This window comes from Emydura macquarii, unplaced genomic scaffold (assembly GCF_026122565.2).
Source record: "Emydura macquarii macquarii isolate MOO-44397 ecotype Brisbane River unplaced genomic scaffold, CSIRO-AGI_Emac_v2 contig_3451, whole genome shotgun sequence".
Classification (NCBI taxonomy): Eukaryota; Metazoa; Chordata; order Testudines; family Chelidae; genus Emydura; species Emydura macquarii.
In genome coordinates, this window is record NW_027133588.1 from 6130982 (window position 1) to 6144263 (window position 13282).

General features: G+C 37.6%; 1 protein-coding gene across 5 annotated transcripts in view; it reads left to right on the top strand.

Moving 5' to 3' along the window:
- The window catches only part of ICE2 (interactor of little elongation complex ELL subunit 2), a 46359-nt gene extending 33956 nt beyond the window's left edge, over positions 1 to 12403 (top strand). For all 5 annotated transcript variants that reach the window (XM_067534744.1, XM_067534747.1, XM_067534748.1 and 2 more), the window contains 5 exons: positions 108 to 237; positions 6777 to 6861; positions 7445 to 7495; positions 8665 to 8923; positions 10625 to 12403. In XM_067534744.1, the coding sequence (XP_067390845.1) occupies positions 108 to 237; positions 6777 to 6861; positions 7445 to 7495; positions 8665 to 8923; positions 10625 to 10801 (702 nt within the window). In that variant the 3' untranslated portion in view covers positions 10802 to 12403. The remainder of the gene's footprint in view (positions 1 to 107; positions 238 to 6776; positions 6862 to 7444; positions 7496 to 8664; positions 8924 to 10624) is intronic.
- Positions 12404 to 13282: the final 879 nt, after the last annotated feature.

Genomic DNA, 13282 nt, shown 5'->3' on the forward strand with positions numbered 1-13282 from the left:
TATTCCTCTTGTTTGTGATGATTGTCAAATACTAAAGAGTAATTAAGGTTCTGTAATAACTTGTAGATAGTTAATGGCCTCTTGGCTGTTGTTATTTTTACTTACAGCAGACTCCAATTTACGTATTGCCAAAAGTAGAATATCAAGCCTACTACGGAGTAGAAGCTCTTACGGAAAGTGAAATATGTCGGTTGTGGACAGAGAGCTTGTTGCATTCTAAATGCTCATTTTATGTTGGTAAGTTTGCGTATATTCTTGTCCAATTAATTTGTATGTTGGATATTGTACCTATGATTTTAATCAAATGTGGTGTTTTTCTTGATGTTTGGTTACTGCTTTATTCTCGTATGGCCTGTTAGTTCATTAATTTGCTATTATGTGCTGAAATTTCAACCATAATGTTAAAGATACTTGTTAACAAAACAGTATTTACATATTGTAATGAGAGATTAGGTATTTGGCTAAGATGATATTGAGTCTTTTGGTTTGATGTTATAGTGAGGAAAAGGTAAAGTGCCACAATTTTTTTAAGTAAGATGAGCAATACTGTACTTACTGTGTGTTCAGAACCTTGATGATGATGATAAAGGAGAATGAAATAAAGGGCAAGAGACTTAGAACAAGTTGCATCATTGAATCCTCCTTCCCCTTCCAAGCTCTTGCCTTTGTGAGTGAGACTGTGTCATAGCAAACAGAATTTCCCCTTTCACCTAACTCTTCCAGACACTGTGACTCACATACTTAATTTTAATATGTCACTTCCAAAGAATAAGCATAATTGTAAAAGCAGTTCCTGCCTTTTTCTGAAACTGCTTCTTCTACTTTACACACTTCATGTGCAAAAGATTTCATACAGCTAATTACAAGAACTGAAAATATTGTACAATCTCAAAAATCCATGGAACTCGGAATAATATTCTGTTCTGTGGTTTTGCTGCATTCTGTACAAATATTTTGTAACCTTTCTTTACTATTTCTGTTTTAAAATTGTGAAACACTACACATTTTAAGAGATTTTCATTGAATGTAGAATATTAGGATTTCAGAAGCTTTTGCTTAAAGATAACAAAACAACTAATATAAAGGAAAGAGTATCAAATCACATAGCAGACAAAAAGTTCTAGTTTTATCTGTAATTTTCCCCAGGAGATTTGAACATTTAACTACCTTGCCAAGAATAACAAAGCATTTTCCACCGAGTGATTGCTTCTGCTTCAGATGAAAAAATGTTCAACTAGCAGTGTAGTCCCCACCCATGTCTGTCTGAACCCTGTAGTCTTATTTTCCAATATGTCTTCTGATCAGAAACAACCCTGACTAGGAGGGGCCTCAATATTCTCTGTCCTTTAACATGTGAAAGATGGAGAGGAAAGAGAAGGGGAGGGGCCACTTCTGGTTGAAATGGAATGGGAAGAATGCATCAGTAAAGAGAGACAGCTAGTGGAAAAATACAAATCTTTAGTGGGAGCTATAGTGGCAGTAGTTTGGAACTTAGAAAATAGGAGGAGGCTAAAGCCAGAGTAACAGCCTAGGAATACTTAGGAATTTACTTTGTAGAGGTGTGGCTTTCTCCAAACGCTTGTCTTTTCAGAAACCACAAACACAGCTTTTACCAGGGAAAAATGTTTAATGCATTTTTCATGATTGTACAATTAAAATTTTGAAGTCAGGAAATGCAAAACTTAAACTTCCTACCATAAAGTTAACTTGATCAGGCGGCATATCCTGTGAATAGAAATATATTGAACTAAACCTTTAACAAAAACTAATAGAAAATACTACATATATGTAGAGCAGGCTGAAAAAACAAAAACCCTTTTCTGCAAATATTTTCATATTTTGTCCCACTTTGGCAAGAAACTTTTTTTCTCAAAAACATCAGAAATTCAACATTCCCTATGGAAAGGGTTTTAAAGAAAACCTCTGTTTCAGGAGAACCGAAATGGAATTTTTTGCTTTCCCAGCCACCCTCAGGGTGAAATTAACAAGAGCCCTTCCAGCCTGGCTGCTGAAGTGACAGAGATCCCAGAACCTCGGGTGTTCTTCCTCCCGGCCCCCAGCTCTGCAGTAGGGAGGCGCCCTGGCCCTGGGTGTATCTGACTCCAGAGCAATGGGGAGGCAGGAAGTAGAGCTGTCTCCCCTTCCCCAGAATTGCAAGGGGAAGCGGGGAAGCTTGCCTGTGTTTTGACTAAACTTTTGTCAAATCTGTAATGTTCTGTTTTACCAAACTGGCATTTCCAAAACTGAGTTTTGTTGGAAAATTTCCAATCTGCTCTACATTTCTGTGATGTGGCCAAGTTAATGTAACTGAGATTTGTAGATTTTCTTTATATTAGTAACTTGCTAGCTAACGTGGATAAATAGGGTAATTTACAGCAGATGTGATGTCTGCTTTGTTCAAAAATGTATTTTTAAATGAGTTTGGCACTCAGCTTGGGGCCAGAGGAACCCTGCTTGTACAGAGACTGAATGTTCTGCAGCTAGGACTGCCTCATTTCTCTGTTGTAGGAAACGCTTGTCTTATTTTATTAGTTTCTGTAGCAGCTGCTGTGGCCTGTGGTTGCTTAATTCTTCCAGTTGTTCTCTGAGTTTATTCCTTTTAAGTTTTTTTTTTTTTTCACTTAACAGCATGATAGCAGAAGTTTTTGTATTTGTCTCTTAGATGTGCTGAGTTATTTTTATCCTGACCTTTACATATAAGCTTCCCCTTTTATATTAATCTTAAAAGTATAGTGTGAAATCTAGTCACATTTTTAAAATTTAAGTAACCCTACTTCTGAATCCATTCAATTTTAATGAGCTTTACAACCGCAGTTTCCTATTTTAATTGTTTTTTCCTCTCTCCTGTTGCTATGTGAAGAAACACCATAAATGGGAAAATAAATTAAAATGGGCCCAATTCTGCAATTCTACTCACGTGAGTGGTCTTGGTAGACTATGCCTCTGCATGCATTCTAAATGTATGCATATAGGCTTGGGTTTTCAAAGGGGCCTAGGAGAGGTAGGCGCTAAACTCTAAATGAAAGTCAGTTGGAATGTTGGGCACTTCATTTCCATAGACCTTTTAAAAATCCTAGCTGTAAGAGTTCAATGCAGGGGTGTCAAACATCTGGCCCGCCAACCTTTTTGGTCCAGCCCCTGGTGACAGCGTGTGCTGCCGTGACATCGCGCGCGCTGCCGCCAGAGGGTACAACGCCACCAGAGAGTACAACGCCCCGAGATGTCGCAGCGTCGCGCGCTGCTATGAGATCTGTGTACTCTGGCGGCAGGATGTGGAGCGCTGTGTGCATGAGACACAGCGCTCCAAAAGGCGGGAGAGGAACAGTGTGGTCTTGGGGCATCGCGCAGTGCTATCATTCTTAATCATTGATCGATTCTTTTAATCGTAAAACAGTAGTAGTTGTAGAAGTGAATTTACTGCAGTTTTTATATCGCTGATATCTAGCAAATAAAATATAATACTACATACAAATGGTTGTGCCTAGTATTTCAATTTATGGTATTTATGGCCCACTTGAAGTACATTTAATTCAAATCTGGCCCGTCATAGCAAATGAGTTTGACACCCCTGGTTTAACAGATCAGTGCCTATACAGGGGAAACAGTGAAACTGATTGTACACAGAGTGCTGTCACATTCATCAAGGGAACGAAAGGAAAGAAAATAGTTTGTCACTAATCTTTCATGTATAGTGATTCTAGGTGGCAATTGTAACAATAGTAGGTAGAAACACACAGATGTAAATTGAGAGAATCCCTTTAACCTTCTTTCAGAAGAACACTGGTCACTTTCTATATTTGTCCGCTTCACTTGTTACACTTTTGGATTGTTTTTGCTGTGCCTAGAAATATATTGGAAGACTGCTAGTGAAATTCTGCCCATTGGGTTACATTTCTAGTAGCTTTAATTTGTTAGGATGTAAATGTGCTGATTGGTTAAATTTTTTTCTTAAAGGTAAAAATAGTTTTTGCCCTGAAACATGACTGGCAGTCCTAAAGATACTAAAACCCCTTTAAGACACTTGCAATTTAAAATATATGATAAACTACTGATTCTTTAACTAGTGTGAAACTGGCAACCATCCTCTTCATGGAAGTGGTACTAGGAAATAAAAGATGTTAATATTATTATGAATGTTAATATGCTTACTCAAGGGAGTTCCCTTTGCATAAGGTGCTTCCCCCTTCTGTCTGTATACACAGAGGCTCTTCCATGGAAAGTAGGGTTCTAGCTCTGTGGAGTCTGACAGCTCAGTGGAGCCAGCAGGGAGTCTGTTGATTCTCACTTTGATACTGTACCGTTTCTCTCTTTATGCCATAGAAAGGCCCTAGGATCCCAGGACAACCACAATGCAGTTAGTGTAACAGTTTAAAACAAATGAAATAAAATAAAACAATAAAGACTGACATTTGCAGCTTGCATGTCCAACCTGAATGTTCACATCTCTGCCTGATGGCTTTGGTGACTTTAAGTTAAAGCATTGTGTGTATGTATAATATATTGATATGTGGAGTATTGGTTCCCTTATAGCTTACTGCATACATGCTCCATGGCCTCTTTCCATAATGAAATGTGGTAAGTTTCATAATGTTGGCTGAGAAATAATTCAACTTTCAGCCTGATGATGTATTTCACACTTTATGTTCAATGCCAATCTAAACCATAATGCCTTGGCAACGTTAATATTTTGGTTTGTAGTTATGTAAACAGTGATAAGCACTTTACTCATGTTAAGTGCTATCGAGACTCCGATATGATGGAGACTGATTACTTTGTTTACCTTTAAATACTTACGTCACTTAGACATTTGCCTTCACTTAGATTGAAGGCCTATTCCAAGCCCACTGTGTTCTTGGACGGCCACAGGACCCTATACTGTGAAGAGTGGGATTGATGGATAAGTAGCATAGAGTGAGAGATCTGAACCCACCTCTGTGTGTGGTGGGGACCCTTCAGATAGACCAGAGAAAGGTCCATTGAATCTGGTTTTGTTTTCATTTTGCGGGGATTGGGCTAAATGGTTTGAAAACAAACTGAAAAGAAGTACTCACAATATGAGTATTTGGATTAATGTCAAGGGTTTTCAATCTATCATTTACCAGTTAGGCATCAGAAACAGTCATATAAATCTTGATTAAAAGTAAGATTGAATTGAAATTAAATCTGAGCAGTTTCCTGGGTTTTCAGGCTATGCTGGCTGTGAAGTGAGAAGAGGAAAAGATGCTGATAAATAAATCTATGATAGAAAAAAGAGGGGTTTGAGGATGACAGGGATGAGAAGATGAAAACAGATGTGCTGTAATAACTAGGTAATTAGACTGAAATGCAAAGTGCCTAATCTAGCCACTTAATCTTGCAAAATTTACTAACTTCAAGAAGACTGACGAGTACAAAACCTGGATGAAACTGGTTGTCCTCTTGCAGTTTCTAATCCATTAAGAATAATGGTGTTTAGTTAACAGTCTTCCAAAACATCAAATAATGGATTGCTTAGTAATGTTTGGCATTGAATGTAAAATAACTTGGATGAGCAGTTTGAATACAATGGTTGTTTAATAAGTAGGAAATTCCTTGGGTTCTACAAGTGCAGATTTGTATTGAGCTTGTAAGGTGCACAGAGAAATTTCTATATATTTTTTCTATTCATGTTTTTCTGTTTTCAGTGCTTCCCCCCGCTCTCCCAACAATGAAATTCTGATTCTCCCATGGAAACTAGAATGAGAGGGGTTTTTCAGGAGGGAGTGCTCTCAATATGTTGTCTTGGGCCAGTGGATATGACACACTAGCCAACCCTCGCCATTCTCCTGACCTGCTCTTGTTTATTAAAATTTGACAAGCCAGGAAGTTTGAATCGCAGGTTTTCATCAGTGTCAAAATGGACATGGGTTTGGATAGTTTGAGAAAGGAGCCAGTGACACAGTGCCCAGTGTCAGCAATGGAACCATTTTTAGCAAGATTGCTGTCACCAATGGCAAGCTCAGACTTGCAAATAATAATTTTTCAAATAAGAAAAATCCAGACAGAAAAGGGAAACAGGAATCCCGGTGTTCACATTAGACAATGAGGAGTTCAGTATAAAAGCAAAATAGATGTAGCCCAAAAGGAAAGCCAGTGTAGTCTGTGAAGTGTTGAAACATCATCATTCTCCTCACAAAACACATTTTCTTTAAAACTGACAAGTCAAGCCCCTCCTGCTTAGGAGAAGCTCTCTGCAAAATTAATTCAGTTTCCTCCCTCAATACCTTCTTTAAAACCCTACCTTGCTGTGAGGCCTACAAAAAAGCTTGACAATGGTTAGGCTGCAGGTGCCCTGAGATTATTGCTTATTGTACTGACCAGTCTTGTCTTGTTGAAGTTTAATGCGGAATATCTAAAGCACCACCACAAAATTGAGCATGGTAACAGTCAGTGTGAACTCCATTAGGATTTTAGAGGCAGGATATGATATATGGCAGGTTAACAGGTTCACCCCACCTGCTCCTGAGTCTGTTTAACCGGTCCAGATTTTTAGATTTTGGTTTCTGTCCAGCACAGTTTGGAAGCCCAGGCCTTAACCCAGACATCTATATTTAGTGTTTTATTTTCAGATATCTATACAGAGTACATTAATGGTTAGAATTGCTTTTTACCTGATATACTTTCAGATGAGCAAACTGGTAACATTTTCTTTTAAATTAGATTTGGCTTCTACACACTCACTTAAGAAAGGCTAGTGTGTTCCAGGAGTGTTCCCTTTTGCTATTTCTTAACTGAAAAGATTCAATTAATTTTTTCAGGACATATTGATGCCTTTACGTCAAACCTCTTAATGCTTGAAGAGATATCTGCAGAACGGTTAAAAGAAAAATTTGGATTATTTAAGTGAGTAAACTTTGTCCATTTTTTAAAAAGTCAAGCTGAAACATCTTCAAAACGAACAAACCTTTTCCAAGTCATATCTTATGACCCGTCGTCATCTGTAGGTGACAAAGCACCAACTGAGTGTAAATGGAACCATGATTTCATCTGTTTGCTTTAGTTTTAAAAAGAATAGACTTCCAACTGCTTTGTTTAGTACAGTGGTTTTCAACCTGTGGTCCACAGACCCCTGGGGGTCCGCACCCTATGTCAAAGGTGGTCATTACCATAGAACGCTGGTTTTCAACCTGACAGTCTGCAGACTTAGATTTCCAAATGGGTCCGCACTTCCATTTGAAATTGTTTAGGGGTCCGCAAATGAAAAAAGGTTGAAAACCAGTGGTTTAGTATGATGGCCAAAATCTCCAGTCACGACTAATGACTTTGCGTGTTTCTGTTTTGGGATGAGCAACTTGAATCAGCTTACAAGAACCTGATTGTCAAAACATTACTTACTGAAAATCCGATCCTTTCAGGGTGTCGCAAATTGAGCACCCAAGTCACCTGTCACTTTTGAATTTACCTTCAGTGAATTTTCTACCCACAGGCCCGCAAATCCATTAAATATACTTCAACATATCTTGAGGAAAGTGATTGAGTAAGTACTTTCTGCTGCTGTTTAATATTTATATTGTAGTAGCACCCAGACGCTCCCAAATGATTGTCTACCCGTCTGCTGCTATTTCTGTTTTAACTTAGATGATGCAGTTACATGCTCTGTAAAGCATTTACGGCTATTGTTTATGTACAAAAGGTACTGTATAATCAAATAAGAGTTTGATCCTACAAACCCCCTTACTCAAGAGAGTAGATTTTCCTCTCTCAGTAATTCTCACCGGCGCTTCTCACTTTACTGAGTTTACAGGGTTGGGCCCTAACATTATAGGTGCTTCAGGGGCAGCATTTAGACTCTGCTAGCCTTTTGCTAGTTTTGCTTGTGCTGGAATTGATTGTTGTATTCACCCCCTCCACTCCCCCCAGGGCTTCAATTGACTTTACTTATAGCAGCACAGTTTGTCTCCATGTGTCTTCACCAGCTCTCTGCAGCTTTGTCCTCTATTTTATTTTGCTCTGTTTAGCAGCTGACATTTTCTCAGGCTGTGAGCCACTCTGGAAATCGGACATTTGTTTTGTAAAGTACATTTCTGCTGTGCATGTATGTGAAGCATCTTACTTTACATTCTAAATTTAGAGCGTCACAGTTTCTGGCTCCAGCCTTACAATATGTGACAGATTTTTCTGATGGGGAATTGGTTGAGCCTTTACTATCTATAGACCTATGTAATCCTGGGGGGGTTAAAAAAGCTTCCATTGTATATATCTGTGATTATACTTTCATAGGTGTGCTTTCTAATGATTTATGTACTTAGCTGAATAGGGATGGATTTCTGCCTGGGCTTAAGTGCTTAGCTGAATCAGGGCCTAAATAACTAGTGATAATAGTACAAAAACTAAAGATAAATTAGCATTTTTATCAATACATTTTTATTCCCTAGTTTATAAACAGGTTGCAGATTATATACGTTCATTAGGTATGTTAATATATTTAATGTAAATATAAGATACTTTGGTGCCCCAATGGTGTTAGCTATGTTCTCTTTTCTTTCTGAACAAGTCTTTCTCCAGCAGAAGTCATTTACTATTTTTACCATCTCTGATTATGAATAGATCAAATGCTTGGACTAAGATACAAAAATACTTAATTTGTTTTGTTTACTTTTTAGTAAGTCTCTTGAATTTTGATTTGTCATGTGTCTGTGCTTTAAGTTTGCAGGAAGGCTCTTACTTATTGACTCATGCTTCAGGAGATTCATCAGTTGCAATCTACCAGAGCTGTCTTGGGAAAGTGACCAGAGCATCATATAATTTACATAAAGCTCACTGCAGTTTGCCTAATATACCTTCCACCCTCTCGGTTCCTTGGGTACCATTAGATCCCAACCTTCCTTTACCCTATCACACTAATCACGGAAGAGTCCCATGCACTTTTCCACCTAGACCCCAAGAAACTACAAGAAAACAGAAGGTAAGTAACCACACTAAATGCGAATAAATTTGTTGGCTGATTTGAAATAAGCCGCTTTGCTCCATAGGTTACAGATAGCTTACTAGTCTGTCACATTCGGGCTTGAGATCCTTAGTTGAAAAATTCATATCAGAGCCCTGGAGAGTACAGAACAACACTTCAGGAATGACAAATCCACTTACCTGAAACTAGACCTGTTTATTTAATGAATAACTAGAAGTAGCTGTTGTTCCAACTATTCCCTGATGATTGATGTGAATTTTTAGAACATGCCTTTTTCCCAATTTGATGGTGGTGGTCTATGTAGCGAAGTTTTGAAGTGGAGATTTGCTCCTTGAACTTGTGTGGACTAACAGTACTTCTTGACAACGTAGGGGGTGAGCCATGCTCTTCACTAGGAGCATCTGTAGGCAGTGTAGTAACATGCTGCAAGTGCAACCAAAACAGTTGCAGCAAGGACTCCCTCCTAATCTTGGCTTTGGAGGTGAATTTTTGTGCTGTCCTTTTTTAATCATATTTTTTCCCTCAAACTATCGCAGGAGGGATGTTTAAACAAAACTTTCAGTAATTGCTTCTCTTCCCATCTTGATTTCACTGATATCCTGATTTGCTTCTTTGGGAAGTGTAGAGCCTCTGGCTATACACTCTGGCTTGTGTTTTTATGAAGAGCTTGTGCAGAAACAACAGTATCCCCATTCCACAAAGAAAAAAATCCCCAAACCTAGTTCCCAAAGTGTGTAAGATCAAGGGGGCCAAATTCTCATCAATATATTGCAGATATGCAATAGCTTGCCACTTGCTTCTGGTCCCACATAACTCCAGTGCCTTTGAAGAAATTCTTATTACAATTCAGGCGGCTTCTTGAAATGGGCATGAAGTAAAGGAACTTACTTAAATTCTCATTCCTTACCTGTGTCCTCTCAAACAGTGAACTAATCATGAAAATGGCTACATTTATTTTTATGCAAGGCCATTTTTAAAATAAGAGCCATATGTCACTCTGTTTCTGAAGGCATGTGATTACCTTTAATTTAGGAAAATATGATTATGGTGTCTCAGACGTAAGCACATAATTGCATTTGGATGGCTTATTCCTTTTTAGTGAAAATGAACAACTTCACACTGTGTGTGTGTGTTTTCCGTTACTTCACTGATTAAGTTAGTGTGAAGATACACATTTTAAAAATAAGTTTGCTGGAACTGAATTTTACCAAAGAATTTATCAGACTGGGAAAATGTCCATGTCTTCTAAAATTAAATCACAAGTAAACTGATTTAGTGTAACACAGTGTTAAGCTTACATTGAACTGATTGTCTAGGTCTGGAGAAGCCTCTGATGGAATTTGTTAGGGTCCCAACCAATGACTGAGTTTAGATTAATGATACACTTCACACCCTGTGAGAATTTCCCCTAACAAAGCCAAACTGTTAACTCTAATATTTTGTACAAATGCTGTGACATTTTAAAAAGTAAAGAACTTCCGAACAGTATTTCTTGTAGCATGGTTTGCACCTGTATTTTTTTTTTTTCAAGAGGTTCATCTATTAACCTATTGTATAAATGTGAGACACTCTTAAGGACTGCTTTGTGGGCTAGACATAGCTGGCAGTTTTCTGAATATAATCCTCTAGATATTTAGGTTTAAAGTTTAATGCAGATTGAAGTAGTTAATACTTTTTTTTCCCCCCCAATGCTTCTAGATGGATTGGGCTAAAGCAAACACAGACACACCCAACAATGGAAAGCCAGTATCCATGGAAACAAAAAGCAATCCTTTGCCAGCTAAGCCTGTTAGAAATGAAGGTGTGGCTGCAAAGAAACTGAAGAAAAATAATTGCAAACAAGCAAATAAGAAGAAAAAGTGGAAAATGAAATAAAAGCAAACTCAAGCAAAGCAGGAATAGTTTAGCCACGCTGAGAAAACATGGGTTGGAAAAAGCACAAGACAAAAGAAGAGCTTATTTTTCTTATTGCATCAGAGAAGCCAGAATGCCCTGGCAGAAGAGCAAGCTGCACAGCCATGTTGAGGAAGGTTGTGAAATGCTAGATCTCTTAACCCTTTCTTAACTCACTGCATATGAACATCTTATTTTAAATGAGCACAGGAGAAGAAAAGTCAAATGTCTGCAGTTAAGGCTTATGGCTGAAAGTAACTATCATAGCTGCTGTCGTTTTTATAATAAAACAATTTGAGAAAAGCATTAGTTAACAATATTCAATATTACTTAAAGATTAAAAAAGTCCTTTTTTCAGCTGTCTTGATTCTTTTTCCAGAGTTCGTTGCAAATGTCTATTTTTGGTTTTGTCATTTGAATTGTGTACTGGTTTTAAATGTAAAATGCAGAATGAGCTATTTGAATTTAATTAGCTAATGCTGTTAAAAAGCAGGATGTGTTCTGCCCTGTTTGAAAAGGAAATAATTACCTCTGAGAATAAGGCATGCTCCTTCTAGGGTTGTGTGGTCAACAGCTTTAGATGAGCAACATTTGTTATGTTTGCACAAGCTTCGTGTCATTGTGTCCTAGTGAGCCTTAGGGGTACACCGCAGCATAAGAAAGTTAAAATTGACTTCTGTTTTTTCTCTAAATTCTTTCCAGTATATTGTTAATGTAGGACTGAATGACTACAGCCTGAATCCTACATCTTGACGGCAGACCCCTGTCAAAGTCGGTAGGGCTCCATGCAAGCACAGAAAGTTGCAGGGTCAGGGCTTTAGTCATTATTGCAGAAACAAGCTAGACATTTGTTGTGTCTCAGCAGTTCTCCTGTAGTTTGGGAGCCAAGCTGAAAGGGGTGAGTTTAGATAAAGATTCAGAGAAGAAAATAGTTGGCGAGGATTGATGGGTGTGATCACATGTTTTCTCTTTGAGTGAATATCAGTAAAACTGTAATTTTTGTAAATTCTTGTAAATTGCCATTTTTGTAAAAAGCTAAAAAATTAGATTTTAACGTCCAGTGCACCACAAATTGATCGTCAACATACATAGTTTATTTAAATAAATGATAAATGTTCATTATTGTCAAAGGAAAGTTTTATGCATTCTGACTACTATGTATCATGGTGCACTCGAGGTTTTATCAAATAGGAAATTGCAGATCACAGTTCAAAACTGAAAATGATTATTGCTAAATGATATACCATGTATAAAGGGTATTTCAGTTGCTGCCTATAACTAATTATTATAGGTCCAATCCAGAGCGGTGTTCAGCTACTCCTGAATACTCAGAATAAGGCATGTAAACTTTTTTTTTAGTGACTGAACTCTTTTATAGCCCTTGATTGTTTTCATTGAGACTGTTTATGTACACACAGAACTCACAGGCAGGATCAGGGCCTTGTTTAGCAATGAGTTTGTTCAAAATGTTTTGTTTGTTATGTAAGTGAACTGCACTTTTATGTTCAAAGTTGGTCTACTCAAATGGCCTGTATAAAAATATATTTTAATATTCTGAAAAGATTAATAAAATATTTAGTTGTAGTTGGTTATATATTTTTATTTTGAAATCTTAGTGACATACTGAAAAACAGGTTTTTAAGCAGTGCTGAACGGCGAATGTTCATTAAAAACTATCTTCTGGGAAATATAAAATATTTTGTTACATTTATATAGATCTTTATTTACCTTCTGTTAACTCCCCCAGACACTGCTTCAGTTGTTCCTTTTAGATGCAGTATGTTAACAAGGAGCAAGGTTTGCTTAGAGCAATTTGCTAAATAATGAACATTAGATTCTGATTCAAAATCATAAATCCATTTTGTGGCCTCCCACAGCAGAAGGGTTTTGCTTGTGAGTCATATGCCAGATAACTGAGGGTGGGGATCCAAAGCGCAGTGTTCAGCGTACAAGTGAAAACTGTACTACAGCAAGCAAAGAATGTCATCTTTGTACACAGACCTGCCAACTTCATGCTGAGTTTGCCCTAATGTCCAGATGTCTGAAAGGCATAACCTTTCACCTCTGATAATCTAGTAATGTGTGCAATCACAGTGATTAGACAGTTCAAATGGATGGGAATTTAAAGGTTAAATAAATAACTCATTTTATAATTTGTATGTACTGTTACATTTAAACTTTCAGATTCAGATAAAACTTGGACTTACAAACTGTTCTGGATTAATTGGGTCTGTGCATAGTTGTGTGTTCCTGATTAGGGTGAGTTAGATGTTTGTGTTTCTGGTTGTGTTCACACCCTTGGTATGCTTTTTGCATCTTGTGTTAGATTTGTGGAATGCCTTTTCCCAGAGATGCAGATCTTTGAGTGGTCCATATAGTGGGTAAAATTTGGGATGAAACTATTGTGCCAATCTTGGTTATGTACACTTGAACTAATGGCACCACAAGCTTCCCAACAGGGAG